We start from the raw sequence: 25923 nt of genomic DNA, 5'->3' as shown, positions 1-25923 counted from the left end.
TTCCCCAAAGAGAGTATTACATACACTGAGTCAATGTCTCCCACATGCACATAGCACAGAGCTTAAGTAAGGATTTTCAGTAAAGTACAATAAACAATAACAACAATTACATACAAGGAGCAAGGTTCTTTGAAAGTATCTCTGTGTTGCCTTTACTATTATTGCAAATATTTTTCTTAGAATAAAAGCTCTCACTGCATGGAAAATGAGATTTCCTCTCTGCATAGAAAATTGTCATTTACAATTTCTTTGAGACTAATTAAATTATTTAAAACGGCATAAAACAAGATTATAAAAATTATTTTACATATGACCTATGCAAATTACATAATCTGCTACTTCATTCATTCATATAGATTACCGTCAATAACAATTTTTCATCCTGTAAAGATACACCAAAACATATAGAATAAAACATGTTTTCTATACTAAAGGATTTATAATCTAACAGAAAATGCGTATAAACCTGACATTATTCATAAGAAATATATCAATGTTTTTCAGGCTGAGAAAGTCTTGATTTATTCTTCAGGATAAATCAAGCAAGTCCTTAAACTGTAACTTGGAAAACATTTCGCACCCAATATGTATTTGTACACTGGAAATGACGCAAGTTGCCACTAGTTCACGTATGCATGTAACTTCATTTTCCATTCAGTGTTTCTCTCTCACAGCCTAGATTCTCCATCTGTTGGGTCCTGCAGTGAAACCATTATGGGGTACTTATGCTATGACAGTCTTCTTCCACAGAAACGAGTATGATGATGTAATGCTAGCATGAGACTGACGAATGCCAGCATTATTAGAGAAAATGGTGCCGTGCAGGACTCAGCTTTCATTTCATTTGCCATGTGATTAGCAAAGATGGCAAAACAAAACCATGACAACAATCCGACCATTGATTTATGCTCAAATCTGTGTGTGTCCGACAGCTTTCTCCTAATCTGAAAGTCCCCCTTCAATGCACAAAGGCTTGCATTATTTGCACTGTACACTAGTGCCTTCCTTTTAGAAGGTGATCAGAGTGTTTGCAGCAGCAGTTCCTCTCAAGTGTGCTCTCCAGCCCACACAATTATTATGTATTTGTAATTCAGTAGCGCCTAGAAGATCCAGCCACAATTAGGACCGTAGTGTATTAGGAACTGTAGAAACACATGGTAACACAATCTCCGTCCTACAGAGCTTATGGTCTTAACAGAGAAGACAGATAAAGGGTGGGACACACACACACAGATCAAGTGACTTGCCCCCGACACAGAACAGGCCATTTGGCAGGGCTAGCACCCAGCTTTCCTGATTCCCTTGTCCACTAGACTACGCTGTCTCTTTCTAGAACCATATCATCTTTGATCACCTGGAACCATGTAGAACCCTACACAGCAGTGTATCACCCATCACACAGTGCCAGGCAGCCTTCTTATTTACCAGCTAGTAAGGATCCTGGTGCCTTCACATTTGATATAAGGAAGCGGAAAGTCCATTTTTGAGATCAATCACCACCAGAACAGGCAAGTAATTGGAGAAATTAGGTAGCAGTGGTAGCTGAATGGGCTAATGGGACACAGATCAGTCACTCCCCACCGCCTACACTGTATCAGCTCTCTTGCTCCCCAACATTTCAGTGCAAAGAGAGATGCTGAATAAAAGGCAGCAGAATTCCAGTCTAATCAAGAGCATCAAGGAACGCCCTGAACAACAGTGACTGACACACGTTTTTGCCCTGGTTTCAAAAAGCTGCTCCGCTAGAGGTATGATGCTCTGCGTCGCTTAACCAAAGGACCGTCTCTGACCGGGTCAGTAGCCTAACGCCCAATGTAGGATTTGGTGAGTAGGCCAAGACTTGGAGGAAATCAAATATCAGGTCCCCAGCAGCAGAAGCAGGAAGTAGAGAGGCAGCTAAAAAGGAAATGCAGAAAAGCTCTCCCTCTAAGAGGAAGCTGTGGGACCCAACTTGATTTCCCTTTGACTCCCCACTGGGAGATCAATTCCTGAGCTTCAGAACGAGTCCCCTTTGTGCAACAGAGCCCTGAGGAGGGGCACAGAGCTAATCCACTGGCACCCCAGGCAGCTGGAGGAGCAGCAGCAGAGCAGACACAGGCAGATAATAGTTACACTCAATGGCCCAGACCCCCTGCTGGTGCAAATCAGCCTAGCTCCAGTGAAGTCAATGGAGCCACACCATTACACCAGTTGAGGATCTGCTCCCGTATTCATAGAACCACTGGCATCCGCAGAGCGTGTTCTTCATATTAACTAATTAACACTCATAGCACCCAATATTGTTAACAAGCCAACTTCGAAGGTGGGATTTCAACTCAGGAGTTCCAGGCTCCGGGCCTTAGTCCTCTCGGCCACACTGCCAGGCATACGCTGAGGATGGCATTTCTACAGCAGGGAAGGAGGCAGGGGCAGAGAGAGCTAACATGGATGGGTCACATCTTCAGAAGACCAGAGGCCTCCATTTTGCAGGCACAGAGTTCAGTTCTGAATCTACGTTTCCAAACCTTTCCAGGGTGCGTGCGCGCGACGGTCCAGACTAGGGCGTAATCAAAGCTGAATCAAGAAGAAAGTGCTCATTGATTCCTAGAGCAAATTCACACCCTCCTTCAAGAGGCTCAGTGTTAGGTAGCAGAGAGGCAAGGTGAAGGAGGGAATATCTTTTATTGGACCAACGTCTGTTGGTGAGAGAGAGAAGCTTTCAAACTACAGAGAGCTCTTCCTCGGGTCTGGGAAAGGAGCTCCTAGTGCCACAGTTAAATACAAGATCAAACAGATAGTTTAGCATAAGTAGTTAGGCCATATTTTCTAAGGGACCATATTTAGGGTGACCAGATATCAAGTGGGAAAAATCGGGACGGGGGTGGAGGGTAATAGGAGCTTGTACAAGAAAAAGACCCAAAAATCAGGACTGTCCCTATAAAATCGGGACATCTGGTCACCCTCGGACCATTCAAGGTGAAGAGGCCCATTAACACCCCTACAGTCATAGGACAAAAGGGGAGGGTCGTGGGTTACAGCCTGTTATAATGAGCCATAAATCCAGTGTCAGTATTAAGACCATGGTTTTTAGTGTCTAGCAAAGTTATGAATTTAAGCTCCCAGGCTCGTTTTTTGAAAATCTTGTGCAGGTTTCCTCTGAGGATGACTGATATGAGTGATCGCTTTGTGTTACCACGTACACACACACCCCCCCACTCACCTGGCAATGGCATTCATTGTCCCAGCTGACTTTCTTGTAACTTGGCCTGGAGAGTGCAGAGCCGTGCTTACCTGTCCCGCCCGGGGCTTATCGGAGCATAAGGGCCACAGGGCATTCGTGGTTCATGCAGGCAGCTATAATTCTCCCCAGGAAGGGCACAGAGACTGATGTCACCATGTTAGCCGCTATTAATCAGGGATTTTTGTAGCATTGGCCATTTTCATATTGCCCTGTGGAGACTGAGCACATGGGACTGCTGCCAGTGTTCGCATTCTTGTGTTTGATTCTGCTCTGCTGTGCGGGAGACTTCTGCCCAGGCCTCATTCCCTGTCTCTTTCGACTGGCAGTGAATAAAACACTGAAGAGCCCTGAGCTCAACTCCCGAGGATCAAGAACAAGTCCATTGTATCCCTCAACAGTGAAGCCGCTGGCCAATCCAGGGACAGTCTGGGCTCTCTGAAGGGTCTCTCAAAGTATGAGCAACTGCAGCGACCCACTCTGTCCCACTCACATACCCCAACTCCGGCCTAAAGGGGCACCTCCAGGAGTGTGACTGCAGTCTGCAGGGCGGGTTCATTCCTGGGTATCCCTCTTCAGAAACTGCCATCAGGGGTGGTAATTACTGACATCCTGATGGCATGTTTTGTTGTGTGGATACATCTCATAAGAACGGCCGCACTGGGTCAGACCAATGGTCCATCTAGCCCAGTCTCCTGTCTTCTGACAGTGGCCAATGCCAGGTGCCCCAGAGGGAATGAACAGAACAGGGAATCTCCAAGTGATCCATCCCCTGTCACCCCTTCCCAGCTTCTGGCAAACAGAGTCTAGGGACACCATCCCTGCCCATCCTGGCTTAATAGCCATCAATGGACCTGTCCTCCATGAACTTATCTAGTTCTTTTTTGAACGGTTATAGTCTTGGCCTTCACAACATCCTCTGGCAAAGAGTTCCACAGTTTGACTGTGAGTTGTGTGAAGAAATACTTCCTTTTGTTTGTCTTAAACCTGCTGCCTGTTAATTTCATTTGGTGACCCCTAGTTCTTGTGTTATGAGAAAGAGTAAATAACACTTCCTGATTTACTTTCTCCACACCAGTCATGATTTTATAGACTTCTATCATACTCTCCTTAGCCGTCTCTTTTCCAAGCTGAAAAGTCCCAGTCTTACTAATCGCTCCTCATACAGAAGCCGTTCCAGACCCCTAATCATTTTGTTGCCCTTTTCTGAACCTTTTCCAATTCCAATATATCTTTTTTGAGATGAGGTGCCCATATCTGCACACAGTATTCAAGATGCGGGCATACCATGGATTTATATAGAGGCAATATGATATTTTCTGTCTTATTATCTATCCCTTTCTAATAATTCCCAACATTCTGTTCACTTTTTTGACTGCCACTGCACGAGTGGATGTTTTCAGAGAAAAGACGGTTACTCACCTGTAGTAACTGGTGTTCTTCGAGATGTGTTGCTCCTATCCATTCCATGTAGGCTCTCGAACATTTTACCCTAGCAACTCAGTGGCGCCGCCATGGCGGCGTATATATAGGCCGTCCGCTCCTCAGTTCCTTCTTGCCGGCTATTCCGACAGTGGGGAAGGAGGCGGGTTTGGAATGGATAGAGCAACACATCTCGAAGAACACCAGTTACTACCGTCTTTTCTTCTTCAGTGATTGCTCCTATCCATTCCATGTAGGTGATTCCCAAGCCTTACCTGGCGGTGGGGTCGGAATGAGACGTGGCGGAGTGTAATACCGCAGAGCCGAAGGCTGCCTCTAGACTGCTGCACCAACGCGTAGTGGGAAGCGAAGGTATGGACTGAAGACCAGGTGGCCGCTCGACAGATGTCCTGGATGGGAACGTGGCCAGGAAGGCGGCTGACGAGGCGTGCGCTCTTGTCGAGTGTGCGGTAAGTCGGCATGGGGCGCGAGCAAGCTCGTAGCACGCCCGTATGCAGGATGTCACCCAGGAAGAAATCCGTTGAGATGAAACAGGCTCGCCTTTCATGCGCTCCGCAATGCGACAAAGAGCTGGGAGGAACGCCGGAAGGACTTAGTTCGGTCAATGTAAAGGCGAGGCCCTACGGACGTCGAGGGTGTGGAGCTGCTGCTCACGAGGTGAGGCGTGCGGCTTTGGAAAGAAGACCGGAGGAAGATCTCCTGATTAAGATGAAAGGCCGACACCACCTTTGGGAGGAAGGCCGGATGGCTGCACTTTGTCCGCGTGGAAGGCGGTATATGGGGGACCCGCCGTCAGGGCGCGGAGTTCGGATACTCGTCTGGCGGATGTGATTGCCACGAGGAAGGCCGTCTTCCAGGTGAGATGGACGAGGAGCAGGAGGCCATGGGCTAAGGGCGGGCGCATCAGCTGGGTGAGAGCCAGGTTCAGATCCCACGTAGGAGCCGGCGGACGACTTGCGGGTAGAGGCGGTCCAACCCTTGAGGAAGCGGGCGACCATGGGGTTGGAAACACGGAGCGACCATCTACAGCAGGCCGGAAGGCGCGCCGCCAGGTGTACCCTCAGGGACGAGATCGCGAGACCTTGGCCTTTCAGGTACCAGAGGTAGTCGAGGACCGTCTGGATCGGGACGAAGGGGTTAAGACCTTGCTGATCGCACCAAAGGGCAAAGCGTTTCCACTTTGCCAGGTAGGTAGAGCGTGGACGGTTTCCTGCTTTCAAGGAGAACTTGCTGTACCGCCGGAACAGGTCCTCTCCGCGTCGGTCAACCACTCAGGAACCAGGCTGTAAGATGCAGCGACTGCAGGTTCGGGTGACAAAGCCTGCCGAGGTCCTGGGAGATGAGATCCGGCCATAACGGTAGGGGAATGGGATCCCGGATCGATAGCTCGAGGAGCAGGGTATACCAGTGCTGCCTCGGCCAGGCCGGAGCGACGAGAATGACGCGGGCCTTGTCCCTCCGTAGCTTGAGCAGTACTCGGTGGACTAGCGGGAACGGCGGGAAGGCGTATAGAAGGGGACCCGTCCAGGACATGAGGAACGCATCGGAGATGGAGCCCGGAGCCCGACCCTGGTACGAACAGAACCTGTGGCACTTCCTGTTGGTCCTGGAGGCAAACAGGTCTATTTGGGGAAATCCCCACCTTTGGAAGATGGTGTGGGCCACGTCGGGGCGAAGGGACCACTCGTGGGAAGCGAAGGACCGGCTGAGACGGTCGGCCAGCGTGTTCTGCACCCCTGGCAGAAAGAACGCTTCGAGGCGAATCGAGTGGGTTACACACAGGTCCCATAGGAGCATCGCCTCCTTGCACAGCGGGGAGGATCGGGCCCCGCCCTGTTTGTTCAGATAGAACATGGCTGCCGTGTTGTCCGTGTACACCGCTACGCAGCGGTCCCGGAGGTGTGCAAGAAAGGCGAGACAAGCCAGGCGGATCGCTCTCAACTCCTGACGTTGATGTGCAGGGAGAGCTCCTGGGCCGACCAGAGGCCCTGAGTGTGCAGGTCTCCCATGTGAGCCCCCCATCCAAGCGCCGAGGCGTCTGTGGTCAGGGTGACCGACGGGCGAGGAAACGGAACCCGGCGCAGACCACCTCCTGATGCAGCCACCAGGTGAGCGTCTGGAGAGTGGGGTCTGAGACCGTGACCACCAGATCTAGGGGTCGCGGTGGGGCCGGTACACAAGTCAGCCACATCTGGAACGGACGGAGCCTCAGCCTCGCGTCGCGGTCACAAAGGTGCACGCAGCCATGTGGCCCAGCAGGCGAAGGCAGGACCGGGCCGTCGTGGAAGGGAAGGCTTGCAAGGTGCGAATGAGCGAGGCCATCGTCTCGTGTCGAGAACGAGGGAGGCAGGCCCTGGCGAGGGTGGAGTCGAGGACCGCTCCTATGAACTCCAATCGCTGTGTCGGCAGTAACTGGGACTTCTCGGCATTGACGAGGAGGCCGAGAGACCGGAACAGGTGCAGTATCTCTGACACCTGAGCTGTCACCAGCTCGTGAGAGCGCCCACGGATCAGCCAGTCGTCGAGATAGGGGTATACGTGGATTCTGCGACGACGGAGCTGCGCCACGACCGCCATGCACTTGGTGAACACCCTCGGGGCAGTGGAGAGGCCGAAGGGTAACACCGCAAACTGGTAGTGGGTCTCGTTGACCGTGAAGCGCAGGAAGCGTCTGTGGGGGGGGTAAATCGCCACATGAAAGTAAGCATCCTTCATGTCGAGGCGGCAAACCAATCTCCCGGATCCAAGGAAGGGATAATGGACCCCAAGGTTACCATCCGAAACTTGAGCTTGCAGAGATATCTGTTCAGCTCCCGGAGGTCCAAGATGGGACGAAGACCTCCTTTCGCCTTGGGGATGAGGAAATATCTGGAGTAGAATCCCCTGCCCCGCCTGCAGGGAGGCACCTCCTCGATAGCACCCACGCTCAACAGAGCCTGCACCTCCTGTATGAGGACTTGCTCGTGAGAGGGGTCCCTGATGAGGGACGGGGAGGGTGGGTGGGAGGGGGGGGGCGAAAGAAACTGTAGGCGGTAGCCGTGCTGGATGGTGCTGAGGACCCAGCTGTCCGATGTTATAGCAGACCACGCCGGAAGGAAGCGGGCAAGGCGATTGGAAAACAAAAGGGATGGATCCTGGGGGGAGAGTGATGGGCCGTCCTCGGGCGTCCCGTCAAAAGGCCGGCTTTTGGCCTTGCGGAGCCTTGGACGAGTTCTGCGCCTGGTTGCGCCGCCCTCCTGACGGTCTACGGCGGAAGGTTGTTAAACGGCCGAGACCTGGCCTGGTTGAAGGGGCGGTAGGGCTGCTGGCGGAACGAACGCCTCTGCGTGGCGGCGTGTGCATACCCAGAGTTCGTCGCGACCCTCCCATCCTTTAGGGACTGGATTCTGGCATCCGTTTTCTCAGAAAACAGCCCCTGCGTGTCAAACGGGAGGTCCTGGAGGGTGTACTGGACCTCAGGTGGGAGGGTGGAAGATTGTAGCCACGCAATGCGGCGCATCGTCACCCCGGATGCTACCGTTCGAGCCCCTGAGTCTGCTGCGTCCACGGCCGCCTTGATCAGAGTTCTGGAGGCTAACTTGCCCTCCTCCAGCAGCGCTGAGAATTCAGGGCGGGATTCATGAGGTGGTAGCGCTGGGAACTTAGCAAGGCACCACAAGATATTAAAAGTGTATCTGGATAAGAGGGCCATCTGGTTGGCGTCACGGAGTTGGAGGCCTCCGCCGAATAGATTTTTCGCCCTAATAAGTCCATGCGCTGGCGTCGCCGCGCAGCGGCAGGCTGACCGTGTCGTTCGCGGTCATTGACCGATTGGACCACCAGCGAGTCCGGGTGGGGTGGACGTACAAGTATTCGTAGCCTGGGGCGGACGGAATACTTCCTTTCGACGCCGCGCCGTGGGGGCAACGGAGGAGGGCGACTGCCAGATAGTGGCACTGTTCTTCTGAATGGTGCGAATGAACGGGAGCGCCACTCTGACAGGGGCGTCATCTCCCACAACGTCCGTAATCGGGTCCTCGACTTCTTGCACCTCCTCTATGGGCAAGTTAATGGCCTGTGCCACCCTTCGGAGAAGGTCCTGATGTGCCCTGAGGTCAATGGGCGGGGGCCCTGATGGCGAGGCCCCCGCTACCGCCTCATCTGGAGAGGACGATGAGGAGTGGCCAGGCAGCACCTCCTCCTGTTGGTGCTCACCCCCCTGGCGATTTGGCGGGAGCGAGTCCTGGCCCAAAGAAGGGCCGTGGGCGGCGGTGGGGACGGGGGCTCGACTGACGGTGGCCACCGGTACCGATGGTGCCGAGCCCGGTTGCCTGGGTGGCAGGAGGCCCCTGTTCATATTGCGCCCAGGGCACCCAATGTCCCCAATACTGGGGTCCATGATCCGGGGGAACGGAACCGGCTCTGAAATCCACCGCACTGCCTTGGGGTGAGGCTACAGAGGGTTCCCTGGAGGGCCAGGGTGGAGCCGTGGCGGCGCCTGGGCGGGCGTCCAGCGCCGGCGTGAGACGATGCTCCGGTGCGGTCGGTGCCGGGCATCTCGGGGTCCAGTGGCGGCGGGACCTGTGCTGCACATGGTGCCGAGCCGGATCTCCGTGCCGGAGCCCGATCACGGCGTCGGAGCTGGATCTCCGTGCCGAGAAGGGAGCGCGGCGGCGGGAGCTCGACCGGCGGGAGCTCGACCGGTGCCGGAACCGACCTCGGCGGATCTGGCGCCTCGAACGGCTGCGCGAGTCGATGTCCACGGTGCCTGGACGCGACCTGCTGCGGTGCCGGTGACCGTGACCGGGACCTAGAGCGCCGACCGCACCGCGATGGAGAGCGGTGCCGGGACTGCGATCGTGCCGGACGCTGAGCGCGTCGCGATGGCGATTTCGGCGGATGGGGAGCGGTGCCTCGTGACCGCCGGAGATAGACCGATCGAGACCGAATCTGGAGCCGCGTCGCCACGGTCGCCGGAGATGAGGGGCGCACCATCGCTGGCTTGCCGAGGACTTGAATGTCCGCACCGTGGTGGCTGATATGACGGGCCCGTCGCCGATCAGCTCTCTTGCCGCGAACGCCCGCGCCGACGGGATCTCAGCTCCTCCTCGGTGGGCACCGGGAGCTGGGCAGAACCGACTCGGGCCAGGCGGCGCCGAGTCAACGGTGCGGTGCACTTAGCGCATTGCCTCAGCCTGCACCGTTGGCCGGAGGCGGCTGGGCGGACGGCCGCTGCTGTTTTGCGGCCGCTTGTGCTTCCTCCCGGGAGAGGAGCGTGCCGGTCTTTGGTGCCGGCTCGGTGCCGGAGCGGCTCGGTGCAGCCGGAGCGCTGCTCGTCGAGGCGGTTTTCGGTGCCGCTGGAGCTGGCGCCGGAGGTTGGAGCGCAGACTCCATCAGTAAGTGCTTCAGCCTAGAGTCTCTCTCTTCCTCGTGAGGCTTAAAGGCTATACAAATAGAGCACTTATCTGGCCGGTGCGACTCCGAGGCAGCGGAGGCAAGAGTCGTATGGTCGCTAACCGGCATAGGCCGCTGGCAAGCCGCACAGGGCTTGAAACCCGGTGCTCCGGGCATAAGCTCCGCGGGGCGGAAGAAGAGGGCAACCTCTAATTCCGTAACTATTAACACTATTAACACTAAATATATATACAACTACAACAAGAACTGAACTAACTACTAAAACTATCTACACTAGAACTATGGAGAAACACTAGGGTTGTGGAGGTAAGGGAGCACTCCACTGTTCCAACTGGCCGTCACGGGCGGGAAGAAGGAACTGAGGAGCGGACGGGCCGGCTGGGGTATATATACGCGCCATGGCGGCGCCACTCCAGGCGCCAGCCCCGCGGAGTTGCTAGGTAAAATGTTCGAGAGCCGTGCACACCTACATGGAATGGATAGGAGCAATCACTCGAAGAAGAACTATCCACAATGGCGCCAACATCTCTTTGTTGAGTGGTAACAGCTAATTTAGACTCCATCATTTTATATGTATAGTTGGGATTATGTTTTCCAATGTGCATTATTTTTTACATTTAGCAACAATGAATTTCATCTGCCATTTTGTTGCCCAGTCACCCAGTTTTGTGAGATCCTTTTGTAGCTTTACTTCACTAGGATTTAACTTCCACTTTTTAAAGGATGCATTTTTGCCTCTCACTGCTTCTTTTACTTTGTTGTTTAGCCACGGTGGCACTTTTTTGTGCTCTTATTATGTTTTTAATTTGGGGGATACATTTAAGGTGAGCCTCTACTGTGGTGTCTTTAAAAAGTTTCCATGCAGCTTGTGGGGATTTCACTTTTTGTGCTCTACCTTTTGATTTCTGTTGAACTAACTTCCTCATTTTTGTGTAGTCCCTGTTTCTGAAATTAAATGCGACAGTGTTGGGCTGCTGGGGAGTTTTCCCAGCCACAGGGATGTTATATTTAATTATATTATGGTCACTATTACCAAGCGGTCCAGCTATATTCACCTCTGGGACCTGATCCTGTGCTCCACTTAGGACTAAATCAAGAATTCCCTCTCCTGTTGTGAGTTCCAGGACTAGCTGCTCCAAGAGGCTTAAAATCCTGTTTTAGCCGCTCCTGCTGGGAATATTGAGACCCACCAACTCATTACACGCTGGAGCAGCCACTGGATGGGAGCAGCATTTGCTCACTACTTGTTAAGAGCGACGCTGTATATATGTAAACAGGGTATAGATAATGTGCCAGGAGATGGCACTCAAGAGGTTTGCAGGAGCAATAAAACTTTGCCCTCTGCAAATGGCTTCTTTGGTGCATCTCCACCTCCATTCAAAACACTGTCCACCTCACCCACGTTAGAGTCTGTCTGGGGTTTAATAAGGTCCCCAGAGCCACCCACTGCTGATGAAACACCATAAAGGCCCTGCACGGGCACAGAAAGACTTGAACTCAGGGGGACATACGTGCTCTGTGGGACATGAAGCAGGACACCGTAATCTCAAGACTCTGTAGGCCAAATCCCATGGTCCCACTAGTGAACCGGAATGTGCCAGGGTTTTGGCAGACAGGCCTGGGGAGGGATAGGGCTGGTGCCTTCAGGACTATCTGGAGCCAGTCAAATCTCCACACGCACACCCCTTCGTGGTGGGAGGGCACAGCAATTGGAGGGTAGATTGTTTGCACCCACAAAGCCACCCTGCAGCCGTGGAAGGAGAATTCCTCTGCGCTCACAGCCCAAACCCCATGGAACTCCCTGGCATGGAACAAGCCCCATGTCAGAACTAGTCACAGCCTGTTCAAAATTCCCCATCAAGCTCTCCTGTTAATGCAGGGCTCCTGTTGCAACCTTAGTCGCATTCTTCTGTGCACAGAATAACTTGTGCAGTTCAGAGCCCCTTTCACTGCTAACCGGCCAGTAGCATGTTAGAAAGGCTACAAAGATCAGGAATGAGGAACTGGAAAAGGGAAGGTTAATGGGACTTAGCTTATAAGAAAATGAGCTGGGGGTGGAACAGATTGACAGAACCGTGCAGCATTACAAAGGGGAAGGCAGAAGTGTGCAGCTGAATGGGACTGTATTGCAAGGGCTAATGGACAGTAATAAAGCTTTGTGATACATATATACATATATACCATGCGTCATCTGAAGGAGCTTTAAGAGCACGAGTTAAACCTCAGAACATCTCTGTGAAGTAGGCTGCAGAGCTACAATAGATCTTTCAGTTTGCTGGTAATGCCGAAGAAAAACATTTAAAAAATCACTTGGTTCCATTTTGAGCGTTTTAAATGTTTTGATTTTTTTTTAGATAAAATTAAAGGAAACTTTGAAACAAAAAGTCATTTCAAACCAAAAAATGTAAACTAAATATTTTTATTTGGGGGGGAGGGGAAGGATGGGGGGTTTTTCTACCAAAACAATTAATTGAAATCAATGCACATTTGTAAAATGTTTGTGTCCCCAAATCTGCACTTTTCACACAAAAAAAGGTTGCGCACAAAAGTTTCTCCCACCTCTAGTGGGTAGGTGTTATGATAATTGCTTTAGAGATGGGGAAATGAAATACAGGTGCTTGCCCAAGTATCATGACAGAGCTCTGGGCAGAACCGAGGCGTCCTCGCTGTTACTACCATTAAACAAAACACTCTCTGCTTCTTTCCCTTTGAACGAATAGTCTTAAACTAAAGCAGGGCCATTAGATTGGGAGTAGCTTTGTAATCATCAGCTGAACTCATGATGGACTGGTCTGATCAGAGTTTGCAAAGTCATCATGGAGGGGGTGGGAGAAGGGTAAGATATTGTTCCCAACACTTTGCTACCACTGTGATAGGGGCCATAGAAAAATCCAATAAACAGAACTGAAAACACACCTGCAGTGGCTGTGTGCGGCCAGACATGCTGTTCACCTGGAAGGTCCCTTCCACCATACTCTGAAGCAGCTGGTAGGAGAGTCTGGTTGTTTGTATGGGTCAGGGGGTGATTGAACGATTGGCAGTGAAGATGTCGGCAGAGAAGCACTGACCATATGTAGCTGAATTTTCTCGTCCTGCCTCTGAACTCACGTACAGCAGCTGGATGAGTTTGAGTTATTTCAGTGGGGTTATTCCCAAGCTATGGCAGTGTGAGATCAGAGTCTCACCCATTGTTCTTCACAAACAAAGATAAGAACAATTAAAAAGAGGAACTCTGTTTATCTGAGCCCCGCACCAATAACTCCTACGATCTGACTCCGAATTACAGCCTCAGAGAGCCAACATCTGCATTGGACAGTCCCTTATTTAGCCACAGCTCCACTGATTCACCTTAACAGCCTGATCCCCAAATCTGTTCAGAAATGTGGGGCCCTACAGAGAAGCATGGGCCAAATTCTGCTCTCACTTGCACTACTGCTGCCTATGGATGTCAGTCGGGTTGCACCAATGTTAACCACCAACAGAATTTGGCTCTAGACGATCAGTCAGGAGCAATACTTCCTCACTACAAACCTATTACTAAAATTCTAACACTCTCTCTCTCTTTCTCAGTATTTATATGGTCCCCAAGACAATAGTATACGAACGCCTCTCCAGTGTGTCTGGCTTGGTTCTTACACATTTCCTGAAACCCATTTATTCAAAGGCAGTGTCACATTCAACACCAGTGCTGCCATAAATCCTGCTAGAACTGGAGGTTGCACATTTTTTTAAAAATGGGCTCAAAACAGAGTTAGGGAAGGAAATGCCTGTAACTTCTGCTGTGGAGAAGAAGGGGTTGCATGGAATAAAACCAGCAGGCAATTCCAAAAGACTGGCACAACATTAACCAAACAAAATCATACTGGGACAGACTGTCATGTTAATAATGCAACTACTTGTTCTATACGGCGGTTAGAACCAGCTTATTGTAGTAATTGAGGCCAAGGAACAGCTTTATAATTTGGAGGTGCCGCACGGCGATTTTAGCTGCATTTGCTATCACAAAGACTTCGACAAACCACATATTATTTCACCAACACATTCCTCAGGGGGGAGGGATAGCTCAGTGGTTTGAGCATTGGCCTGCTAAACCCAGGGTTGTGAGTTCAATCCTTGAGGAGGCCACTTAGGGATCTGGGGCAAAAATTGGTCCTGCTAGTGAAGGCAGGGGGTTGGACTCAATGACCTTTCAAGGTCCTTTCCAGTTCTAGGAGATTGGTATATCTCCAATTATTATTATGATCTTTTTAAAATCTCTACTTCTTAATCTGAGCTACAGAGGCATTTTAATATGGCCGTCATCTTGGAAACTGTGAGCACCTAGTTACTACATTTGTGGATGCAACAGAAAAACTTAGGACAGATAAGATAATATGTAGCCAAATTATGCTGTCAGTTACCCAGATGTAACTTCACGGGCTTTAAGGGAGTTTCTCAAGATTCACCCTTGATATTGGTGAACATCTAAAGTCTTAAGTCAGGCTGTGCAGTTTCCTCTCACTTGCTTTCCATATGGGAACAAAATGGCTACAAGGTACAGCCTGGAACTTCTGCACTGCTTAGCACAGATGCGACCACAAATATTTTAAAAAATCAAAAAGTTTAAAAATGAATGAAAACAGACTTTGCCAGTGGGTCAAACGCACCAACCCAATTATCTGGAAGAGAATGTGTATTAGCTAATGTGTCTTTCTAAAAATTCAACAGCACTGTTGAGCAGTAATAAGAAAAATATGAATTTCAATAGTTGGAAAATGTCTGAAAACCTTGGCTTCCTCCTTCAAATGAAGAGATCAAATGTGTCAAGAGCGTTATACAAAGCAGGTTTTGCTAGGGAAGCTTATCCTGTTCTTCTCACAACACAGTTTGCAGCAACGGTTCATTAATATCAAATTAAGAAATCCAAATCTCCCTTTCTATAGGAATAAGCATTTTTCTTTACAGCAGACTAAAACTTGCTGGATTTTGCTTTATTTTCACCTGGCTTGTTGCTCTCATTGCTGTTTTCTTCTGGCTTGTAGTAGCTTGGAACCATAAATTTGTAAGGCTGAGTTTCTGTATTTTGGGTGGTGGTGGTTTTTTTAAACCAATGGTGATCTGGCATTTTCCAACCCAATAAGTACCCAGGGAGCAGTGTACAAGGATGGATTTTATATTAGTCACTCTTCTATACATAAGATTTCAGAACAGTAGGATATATTCAGCACTCTCTCTAAAAGGAGATCTCTCTTTTAATGAAATGGAGTAACATGTTTGCACAGAATATTTCTGGTTTGTGCCCCATATTTTATGTAATTTTTTAAAAAGCCATTACTGAAAGAAACCCTTAATTGTAGATTAGTTAAGTTTTATAGTCAATGAAGCAGCTTCCATCCCCTCAAGACAGACAGCTGTCTCCAAACACACACTTTCAGGATCCCTCATGAATAAACAATGAAGCACTCAAAGGCCTGTCCTTGAAGATGTTTGGCTGGCAGTAGTTTAGCCAAGTGCTGAATCTAATAAATGATTGATACCTGAAACTGCCCTACCATCTCCATTCTTTATTTTCAGTGCAGAACAGAGCTGGACTCCAGCTACAGAATCCAGATTCACATTTCGAATGCCCCAAAGTCTGGTGGAGGTTCATATCTGAGAAAGGTACGTAAGTAAAGAGCAAAATTCACACCAGAGTTCAGGCTGCAAACCCTTCCAAGCGCTGGGGGTCCATCTTCCAGAACAAACCAAGGGCTCTCATCAACAGGAAGTCTGAAATTCAGGAACAAAATTCTGCATTGGCCTGAGTATGGAGCAGCCCATATCAACGGTCAGCACTGGTCCATTTGTTCCCTAGTGCAGTGGTTTGCAAACTGCAGGTCACGACCCTGTACTGGGTCGCGGAACGTCAGGCACTGGGTCGCGGCGGCTCTGGTCAGCACCGCCGCCCGGGCTGTTAAAAGTCCCGTCGGCGGTGCTGCCCAGCTAAGGCAGGCTAGTGCCTACCTGTTCTGACACCGCTCTGCGCCCCGGAAGCAGCCAGCAGCACGTCCGGCTCCTAGGCGGGGGGGGGGAGACGATGGGGCTCTGTGCGCTGCCCCCCCGACCAGCTCAACACTGGTTCCTGGCCAATGGGAGCTTGGGGGGGACAGTGCCTGCGGGTGAGAGACACACAGAGCCGCTTGCACACCTCTGACTAGGAGCCAGACCTGCTGCTGGCTGCTTCCGGGGCACAGCACAATCCATGGTGCCAGGACAGGCAGGAAGCCTGCCTTAGCACCCCCGCTGTGCCGCGGATTGGGAGCCGCCCGAGGTAAGCCTGCACCCCAACCCCCTGCCCCAGCCCTGAGCACCTCCCAAACCCAGAGCCCCTTCCTGCCCTCATCAAACCCCTCATCCCCGGCCCCACTCCAGAGCCTGCACCCCCAGCCGAGAGCCCTGACCCCTTCCTGCACCCCCACCCCCTGCCCCAGCCCTGAGCACCTCCCAAACCCAGCGCCCCTTCCTGCCCTCATCAAACCCCTCATCCCCGGCCCCACTCCAGAGCCTGCACCCCAGCCGAGCCCTGACCCCTGCCTGCACCCCAACCCCCTGCCCCAGCCTTGAGCACCTCCCAAACCCAGAGCCCCCTCCTGCACCTCAAACCCCACATCCCCACTCCAGAGCCTGCACCCCCAGCCCAGAGCCCTGACCCCTTCCTGCACCCCAACCCCCTGCCCCAGCCCTGAGCACCTCCCAAACCCAGAGCTCCCTCCTGCCCCCCAAACCCCTCATCCCTGGCCCCACCCCAGAGCCTGCACTCCCAGCCAAGAGCCCTGACCCCCTCCCCCTGCCCACACCCTGAACCCCTCATTCCCGACCCCACACCCCAACCCCTTGCCCCAGCCCTGAGCACCTCACAAACCCAGAGCCCCTCCTGCACCCCAAACCCCTCATCCCCATCCCCACCCCAGAGCCTGCACCCCCAGCTGAGAGCCCTCACCCCTCCCCTGCCCACACCCTGAACCCCTCATTCCCGGCCCCACACCCAAACCCTCCACCCCAGCCCTGAGCCCCTCCCACACCCCTCAGCCCCAGCTCCGTTGGGTCACAGGCATCAACAATTTTCTTCAACTGGGTGGCCAGAAAAAAAAAGTTTGAAAACCACTGCCCTGGGGTCTTCACTCTTGCCAACCGCTTTTGGAGACTACATTACATTCAAGTAAAGTGTTTTTGCATTAATAATACATTAATAATACATTACCAATGACTGAGAAGCAAAAAAAACCTTCCCCTTATTCCTATTATGTCAATAAAACATCCAGCACTTCTGAGTGTTCTTCTGGAATCTTTTGGGTAGCATCATCCAGCCAATTAACTCCATCTATCAAAGACTGAGGGACAATAAAACTCATCTAAAGCAAGGGCTTGAGCTGGGGCGGGGTGCAAGGTTGGAATGAAAGGCAGAGAAATGCAATTTTTAATATGAAGAATCACAATTCCCACGTTAGACACAAAGTCAGCAATCGAGAAGAAACCCAATCACAAGATATTAAACACAAGGCAAAACAGCTTAGCCTCCCCCACGCACACCCCAACCAGACACGCTGGTCTCCTAAGTCTGCCGAGCGAACAGCCCTCACTCCAGCCACCAACCGTAACATCAGGACACAGTAAATATACAGTTTAATTCAACCTGAAGAAAAAGCTGTAGCATTCCGTATGTACCCCACATATAGATCATATCAGCAGGTTTACCCAAACCCAAGGCCAGGGAGGGGAAACTCGGTGAATTGGTGTAATGGCTACTCTAGTGATGGCAATGCAAAGAAAGTATTTAGAAAAACTGGTGCATAGGAACTATAGAAAAAAACCATGACATGAATACATTGATCACTGACAGGAAAAGAGTAAACGCCTGTTTCCGTCATCTTACAGTAACATTAGGCATTTAAATCTCTACACTTTGATCAGTGAAAGCATTAATTATCATGTCCATCAGGAATATCGTTATTGTCAAACTGCCTTTTACCATGCTAATGAATATCCAGTTTTTGATAGATAGATAGATAGATAGATAGATAGATAGATAGATAGATAGATAGATAGATAGATAGATAGATAGAAGCGGCTCTTGCTTTAATCAGTCATTTTAGAGATAATTGCTTAGAAAATCTAATTTTAAAATTTCTAGCTCTGTAAGTGAATCAATTATAATTATGCAGTAAAATTGCATGTTACTTAAATGGCTAGACACAATTTAATATCTGAGGAACCATTTGAAAGGACCCCAACATTTCATAAAGTCTGAATGTAACCCTATGTTGCCAAAGCAGGGGGTGGAATTTATCTGTGTTTCCCACTTACATTGATGGGAGCCATGGGGCTGAATCTCTGAACATAAAGGAGAAAGTGTCATTATAATGAGCGTTCCGTCTTCCCCTCTAATTTTATGGCTATGGGGATTTTAGAGTCTGGAGGGGTAAAATCCGTGCCTGTGACCATCTCTGCCTCCTCACCCTGCCTCCTCTAGCCGGAACCAGCTCCTTTGGTTAACTGCCTTCTAGAGTGCAACATTCAGCTTCTTCCAGTCACTAGCTGGGAGCCGGCATCATGACATCACCTGTTCTCTCTCTGGTCCTTCAGTGGTAGATGCTCACCCACAGGATTTTAATAGCTTCAAATGGATGGTTAGAAAAAGACTAATGGAGTCACCTTGGGACAAAGGCATTAGAGACTCAGAACTAGCACCTCGTTCCCTACACGATAGCTCTGCGTATCGGTGGCTTGCCGGCTAGAACGCTGACCAGTCTCACAACCCCGTCCCTTGGCATCATTTTTCAGCCCGCCCAGACGTTTTGTGTTGATTGCCTTTAGCATTATCATCTCGATCACAGTACTGCAGTTAGCTCCGCTCATCTTTCAAATCTAAAGTCACAGGGTGTAAGTCCAGAGGGGAGCAACAGATCATCCAGTCTGGCCTTCTCGATAGCCCAGGCCACTGCCACCCGCATGCTAAACCCAACACCCAAAATGAGTGTCCCACAGGAGTATCGCAGCCCACAGGAGACTGGACTATTATCTGCCACAGCCAGTGAACTGGAGGGACCGAGCTTCACCATGCCCAAGCCCCTGCAATGGCAGGGAAAGGATGATGTGAGATGCACCGAAATGGTCCTGGCAAGTGACCCGCACCCACACGCTGCAGAGGAAGGAGAGAAACCCCCAAGGTCCCGGCCAGTCTGGCCTGGGGGACAATTCCTACCCAGCCTCACTTATAGCGATGAGATGGACCCTGAGCATGTGAGCACCAACCAGACAGCCAAGCACCTGAGAGCGAATGCGAGGTGCCCCCTCCGAGCCCTCCCACTCCCCCTCCCCGCTCAATGTCCCATCTCCAGCCCCGGCTGGCCCTGATGCTTCAGAGGAAGTTGATTTAAAAAAACCCAAACAGAACACACTGGGGTGGGGGAGGGGAATCCCTTCTGACCCCTGAAACGCTGAGGCATGAGCTTTTAGAGACGTAACCCCAGGCCGGCTGAGCCCTGCCCCGTGGCACTCGTCCCTTCCACACGCCAGCGCTCAGACACTGCCCTGCTCTCTCACAGGTCAGCTAGGAGAGTGCAAGCCAAAGAATGCGGGTGACAAAGGCAGAGTCTGAGCGGGACACTCGGTCGCTTATTTGCCAAAAAATGCACTTTCCAATCAACCAAAACGATTTGTGAATTCGGGCTGATTCCGCAACCAGCTTGGACTGAAAAAAAATTTTTTTATTTTGTTTTTAATAAAAGTCAGTTTCATTTTGAAAATGTCAAAACGAAACATTTCAACTTTTCATTTGGACATGTTTCATTTTGAAAATTAGCTAGATTTATTATTTTAAAAGAAAAGAATTTTTTTTTATTCAAACCAGAATTATTTGGGGTTTTCATTTCAGCAGAAAAAAACTCCATTTTGGGTCAGACTGAAGTGATTAATTAATTTATTTTTTGGGGGGGGGGAGATTTTACAGTGAGGCCACTAAACGGAAAAGTCAATGATTCACTCAGCTCTAAATAGAGCGAGAGTCCTTTGCACTTCTTTAGTGCCTCCCACCTGAAAATCTCAGCGTCTTTCCACATGCTACTGAGTTTAACTTTGCAGTGCCCCACTGAGGTCGGGAAACATCATCCCATTTCACCCGGCTAGGGAAACGCAGGGTCAGATAAGTTAATATTCCCTTTTCAGGCTCGGAGGTCTAAGCAAACAGGCTGCTTTTCATTGGTGCTGGGACCTCACCAGGAAGTGCTCAGCACGTTGGAAAATCAGGCCACTGATGATGATGCCAAAACAGGGTGTTAAGTGCCAAACTCCAGACAAACAAGTTTAATACTGTTGGCCTGAGTAACGTGTCCCAAATCACATGGCAGCTTTGTAGCAATGAAGGGGAGAGAATCCAGCTCCAGAGAATGTCTCCCCACAAGAAAGCATTCAGGTACTTGCTGTGCAGTTTTACACATCACCCTGCCCAAAAACAGGCTCCACCCCCAGCCCACCTCCACAACAGGGAAGAAACCAGAAATCTTTTAGAGTGACCGAATCTTTTGTGAATTTCCATGATCATTTACACCATTTATTTAAGCATAACTGTTTCTATAGCCATAAAACGAACATACATTAGGATAACACAGTGCCTAATGGCCTTTGCCCACACACTTTCACCAGAGCTGCAGGCCCTGGATTAGCACTAATGCCTTTTGCTATTAGTGTATAAAGCAATGCAATTAAGAAGGATGCACAGCAGTGCAAAGAACCCCATGTTTTCATTGTGTAGCACTCGCCCCACACACGTCTCTCTCTGCATCGCTGGTAGATGCTGTTCCCTTTGTGGCGGTTTGTCCAGCATTTCACTGGAAGCTGTTCAGGGGAAGCAACACACTCCCCCTTTATGTATCTACAAAGCACTTGATATCCGAGGGCAGCGGTATAAAGAAAAACACTGGGTCTGGCCCAGGAGAGCTCAGAACAATTCGAAGGGACAGACAGGGCGAAGATGGCTTGATAGCACCTCACCATTCCCCAGGCCTGGGCTTGGTCCCCATGATGGCAGCCGGAGGCCAGCAGGGTGCAGGGAAGGTCAGGATGCTCCCCCCTTCCCATGGCTATGCCCTTTGTGCTGACTATGGAGGGCACTGCATTCCACTACAGCAGCACCAAAGATCCTCCCGTGGGCAGGTCCGGCGGCTTTCTACCAGCAGAGCCAGGCCCGGGTACTATCCTGGAGTCACATCAGCACAGCAGAATCACAGCTGCCATGTAAAAAAGAAAAGCCACTTTCTAGTCTTTATGGTTGCAAAGAAAAGCTTTAAAGTGTGACTCAAGCAGCTCCATCTGTCTGACTCTGCAGGCGGCCCCAGACGATCCCTCTGAAGGGGTGACTTGTCCCACACATCTCACTGGGCGGGTACTGCCCTGGGGGCCCCACCAGCCCCACCTCAGTAGGGAACTCTGTGTGGGGCAGGTGGAGAAGAGCACCGCAGGTCCCCCCACGAGCTGGGGGGAATCCAGGGGCCTCCCTGCTGCCCCGCTGGGTATGGTGCTACTCCTCCTGTGCAAAGGGGGGTCTTGCTGCTGTTCCCGGTGGAAAGCAGTGGGGGCCGTGCCACTGTCCCTGCACCTTGGGGAGGGAAGGGACCCCCCCCAGCCACCAGCACTGCCTGCAGGACCATGGCAGAGCAACAGGGAGCCCCATGTTGGAGTGCTCCTCAGGCACCAGAGTGCCTTCCTGGGGACCTGGCTGCCCTAAAGCACTGGCCAGTGGACTGGATCCAAACCTGCATTTCCCCCTATGCTGTGCCTCAGGCTCTGGAAAGACCTGCCACGAGGAGGCTGCCCTGCCGTCCTCCCCTCACCACGGGCACTGGTCCTACCACCCCTAACAGCACAGACAGAAAGACAAAACCACTGCCCCTTGGGACAGAGGCCAAGAGAGACCCCAGGACCCGGGATCTAACCCTGCAGGGCTAACTGAGTCCACACTCCCGCGGGGTTAGAATGCCAGGGAGCTTGTCTCTTGACTGGCTGTTTCCTTTCCAAACCGTGAAGTCTCACAGTCCCACGCGTTGTGCTTGTCATCTTTTTGGTCTGCGACTGAAGAATCTGGCAAGCCGCCAGTATCCTTTTACCTCCACGTTAACTCCCGCAAAGCTCTGCTATTGGGAGGGATGCCTGGAATGGCAGCACTTTCTCCTGTGTCCGAGAGGATCTGCTGCCGTGAAGGGATTGAGAGGAGGAGGATCAGGTAGCAAAGGAAAAAACAACAAAATTCTCACCTACTTTGCTGAGAATCATAATCTCCCCTCCCCTTTGTCTAATTAACGTGATGTGACACAAAATACTCTCCCGTTTTCCCCCATTGGAATGTGCTAGAAAAGCAGCCAGGCAAAAACTAACAGAATAAGACAAAGGAGCCAAAGTCTACATTTAAGGCTAGGTGGAGCCTTTGGACTCAGGCCTGAGATAGGGTCTGTATGTGGCTGCACCAGTCCAGGAGCCGCACTTCCTCCTGCCTTGTCGTGCATGAGAAATTTGTCACCTTTTTGGGGGGTGCAACTTGTTTCCCCACTTGGTGCCTGGACAGCTCAGCTAGCTGGTGCATTTAGGGGCAGAGTCATGGCTCCACCCATACCCTGCCCCACCCTGCCCACTCACTCACGAGGACAGGTACCAAAAGTGTGCAGGGCCCCCACGCCCAGAACTGCCATCACAGCGTATTAGGAGGGGAGCAGCCCTCACTTCCACTTACTACTCCCCTCTGCAGACACATTTGGGCTGGGGACTGAATGTCGGTCTCCAGTCATTGCAGGAAGAGTCTGACTGAAGAGCAGGGCTGGTTTGAGCACTTCCAGATCCCGACAGGTGGAGGGCCATCAGCGAAGCACCAGGTACATGCTGCACTGATGCTACTGCTGGTCTGGTGTCACAGATCCTAGACTTCGGGTCAGGAGATTTCGGTCCGATTGCTCGGGGCAGCTGAGTTCAGGGACTGGGCAGGTGGTTTTCTGCACACCCTGTTCTCATATAGGATTATTATGAATGGTGACTTTAATCAGTTCAGCGCATGTTCTCTCTCAGGTCTGTAGAGCACTGGATTTGAATGCATGCTCCCTACAACCACCACTGGTTGGGGAAGGGGAAATGGAACAGTTTAAGACAGAAGATGACATCAGCAAGGCATCAGCACCAGGAGAATGTGCACAGTGATATCATGATCACAACACACAGGACATTACATGTGGGGCTTTATTGCTAATGGAAAAGAAAATGTAAATGAGTCACTGATTCAGAGCAACTCAGCTGAAAGTATACTTAGGATCGGGCAAAACGACTATGGCCACAGAGGAGTTTTGGACCGTGTGTATATTCTCTCCGGGTAGTGATCCTGGGCCATGCCTTGCCACATACAGCTACACAAAAGGCTCTTTTCTGTATTGGATTTGTAATCATTAGGCCTCTCCTGCTTCCACGGATATCAAGTGGAGTTTGGCCAATGACTTCAGTGAGAGCAGGATCAGGCCCCTACACTGACCAGACATCCAGCTTCTTTGGAACATCTCCATTGAGACATCAAGGGTCGATTTTTCCTTAAACTTCTCTCTGCTTTGGACTCGTCCACTTCCACAGGTTTGGTTTCTGGTGGGTTGGCTCTGGCTGGGCTTCCTTTTACAGGGAAAAATAAACCCAAAGAGCCTCATTTTCCTCAGCACTGAAGATTCTAGGAAGAGGAACTGGACGTCAGTTTTCTGCAAGGCTGCCCTGACTTGCCACCCACTGTGGCTCCTTCACTGACACCAACAGCCCCTGGAACTCTGATTGCAATAAACCATGTCTTGCAAATTTACAAGCACAAGAAACAGTGGCCAGATGGCATCTCCTGCTCCGGTGGCTCTTTTCTCCAAAGCCAAGGGGTGACTTTGTTACAATGGATGTGTCTGCACTAGAATGGATGTCAGGAATCCCACATCTGGTGGGGTTATCAGCACAAGGAAGATGCACCCTGGTTTGCAGTTATTACCATTCCACCCTCAGTTATGTTAGGTCCAACAGAAATCCTACAGAGAGCCACCAGTCTGTTGTTGTACTGCATGACAATGCAGAGCACGTATTCTTTTTAAAACACGGGCTTTTCATTTGTCTATCAAACAAGTATACAAATAGCACATACACATGAGATACAGGTGCCACACATCAGTCAATCACAACAATAATGTGGCACTTCAGTAACCGAGGTTCCTTCACTGTTTGAGTTTCCAATCTAATCAGATCTTGGCAGATTTAAAAACAAAAAATACCCCACACTTACCTGTGCTCAAACCCTGCTAATTCTACTGCTCACAGGTAGTGGCATTTATAGGACATGCTGCCTCTACATGACTGAAATAGCTGCTTGCCTTAATCAGCATATGATCAAATAGTTCCACCCAGGAGAGCTACAGCCCTGATTGACAAGACAGTTATAAAAATAAAACTGGGGTTTAAATATAGCTAGTTCAGGTCTGGTAGCATGGAGTATTGTATTATACGAGTCTACACCATTTCCCTTGAATTAATACACTCCATATTCTTGTTCTTGTTGTACGTATATCAGTCAGAGCAGTTACCAGGTCTGGGTTGGAGAGGGGAGTTGGAATGGCCTCCAGCCTTCTCATTAGATAGAGGGACATGCCATCAGTATTTCATTAGTAATAAATATTCCGCGATTGAGAGTTCATGTACCGGCTGAAGGTGTGCGGATGCCCTCTGTGCAATCAGATAGATGTGTGCGTGTGTGTGTGTGTGTGTGTGTGTACACATGGAGAGACACACGCCTGGTGTGAATGAACGTGGGTGGGTTATAGAGAAGGGTGAATGTATCTGCACATTAGCCAGCTAAGCACTACCCAATGGCACCCCGTCTCCTGGAGCAGTGGGTTCGCTAGCACAATCTTCATTGCATCCCCCCAAATCTACCAGCCCGGTGGGATTGCTCAGTTTGCAGGAGGAGGGGGACGGGGCTCTGCTGTTTTCGTGGAGGAAGACGGAGGGGTTGGGGGGGATCGTTCTCATTATCACACGCGTTCAGCGATCAGACCCCCCCCCCCCGTAGTATTACGTAAATCGTTAGCACTGAGAAAACAAATCAGCCGCCAACATCTGCCTCCCCTCGCACCGCCCTGCGCCGCCGATTGCCCGGAGAGCGCGTCCGCCGAGCTGCGGGAGTTGCCAGGGAATCCGTCGCCTCCCCCAGTCCCACGTCCCTGCCGGTGCTGCATGCCCAGAAGCGCCCGGGCAGCCGGCTGCCGAGCCGCCCCCACCCACCCCCGGGCACTGCGGGGTTTCGGTGCCGGCTGCCCCGGCCACACGGACCCCAGGCCCCGGGCAGGCCCCGGCCACCCACCTTTGCCTTCCATTGCGGAGCCGGGCGAGCGTCGGGAAGTTTACGAAGTTGCCGCAGCAGAGGCGCCGCTTGCAATGCGTCCTCTCCAGCCCGGACTGCGGCGCTGCTCGGCCGGGATGTCGCACCCCGCGGGCCGCACCACGCAGCAGAGGGGAGGGAGTCCCAGGGGCGCGGGGCTGCAGCGCCGGGCGAGGAGACGGGCCGGAGCGGGGGTTCCCTGGAGCCGCACCCCGGAGCTGTCCGCCAGTGCGGTGCTGCAGCTGGAAGTGGCACCGCCGCCCACTCGCCGGCTCTGCTGGAGGCGCGGCGGATTTGCATGGGAGCCGGCGCGCATGCCCACGGCTCCCCCCAATGCATCCCCAGCTCAGCCCACAGCGAGCCCTGCTGAAAAGCGGAGCTCCTCCGCTAAAACAAACACCGGCCTGGATGGTCGCTGCAAGCCACAGAAAGTGGAGTGGATCGTACATCCCTCTCAGCTGAGAGCTGGCCCTGGTGTTCC

General features: G+C 51.4%; 1 protein-coding gene across 1 annotated transcript in view; it reads right to left on the bottom strand.

The window, feature by feature from the left end:
- FGF12 (fibroblast growth factor 12) overlaps window positions 1-25703 on the bottom strand; it is a 297604-nt gene extending 271901 nt beyond the window's left edge. Inside the window, exon 1 of the mRNA XM_039489602.1 lies at window positions 25425-25703. Within this exon, the coding sequence (XP_039345536.1) occupies window positions 25425-25437 (13 nt within the window). The 5' untranslated portion in view covers window positions 25438-25703. The remainder of the gene's footprint in view (window positions 1-25424) is intronic.
- Window positions 25704-25923: the final 220 nt, after the last annotated feature.

Source organism: Mauremys reevesii, linkage group 9 (assembly GCF_016161935.1).
Source record: "Mauremys reevesii isolate NIE-2019 linkage group 9, ASM1616193v1, whole genome shotgun sequence".
Classification (NCBI taxonomy): domain Eukaryota; kingdom Metazoa; phylum Chordata; order Testudines; family Geoemydidae; genus Mauremys; species Mauremys reevesii.
The sequence above is the reverse complement of the archived record's forward strand: the minus strand, read 5'-3'. Positions and strand labels throughout refer to the sequence as shown.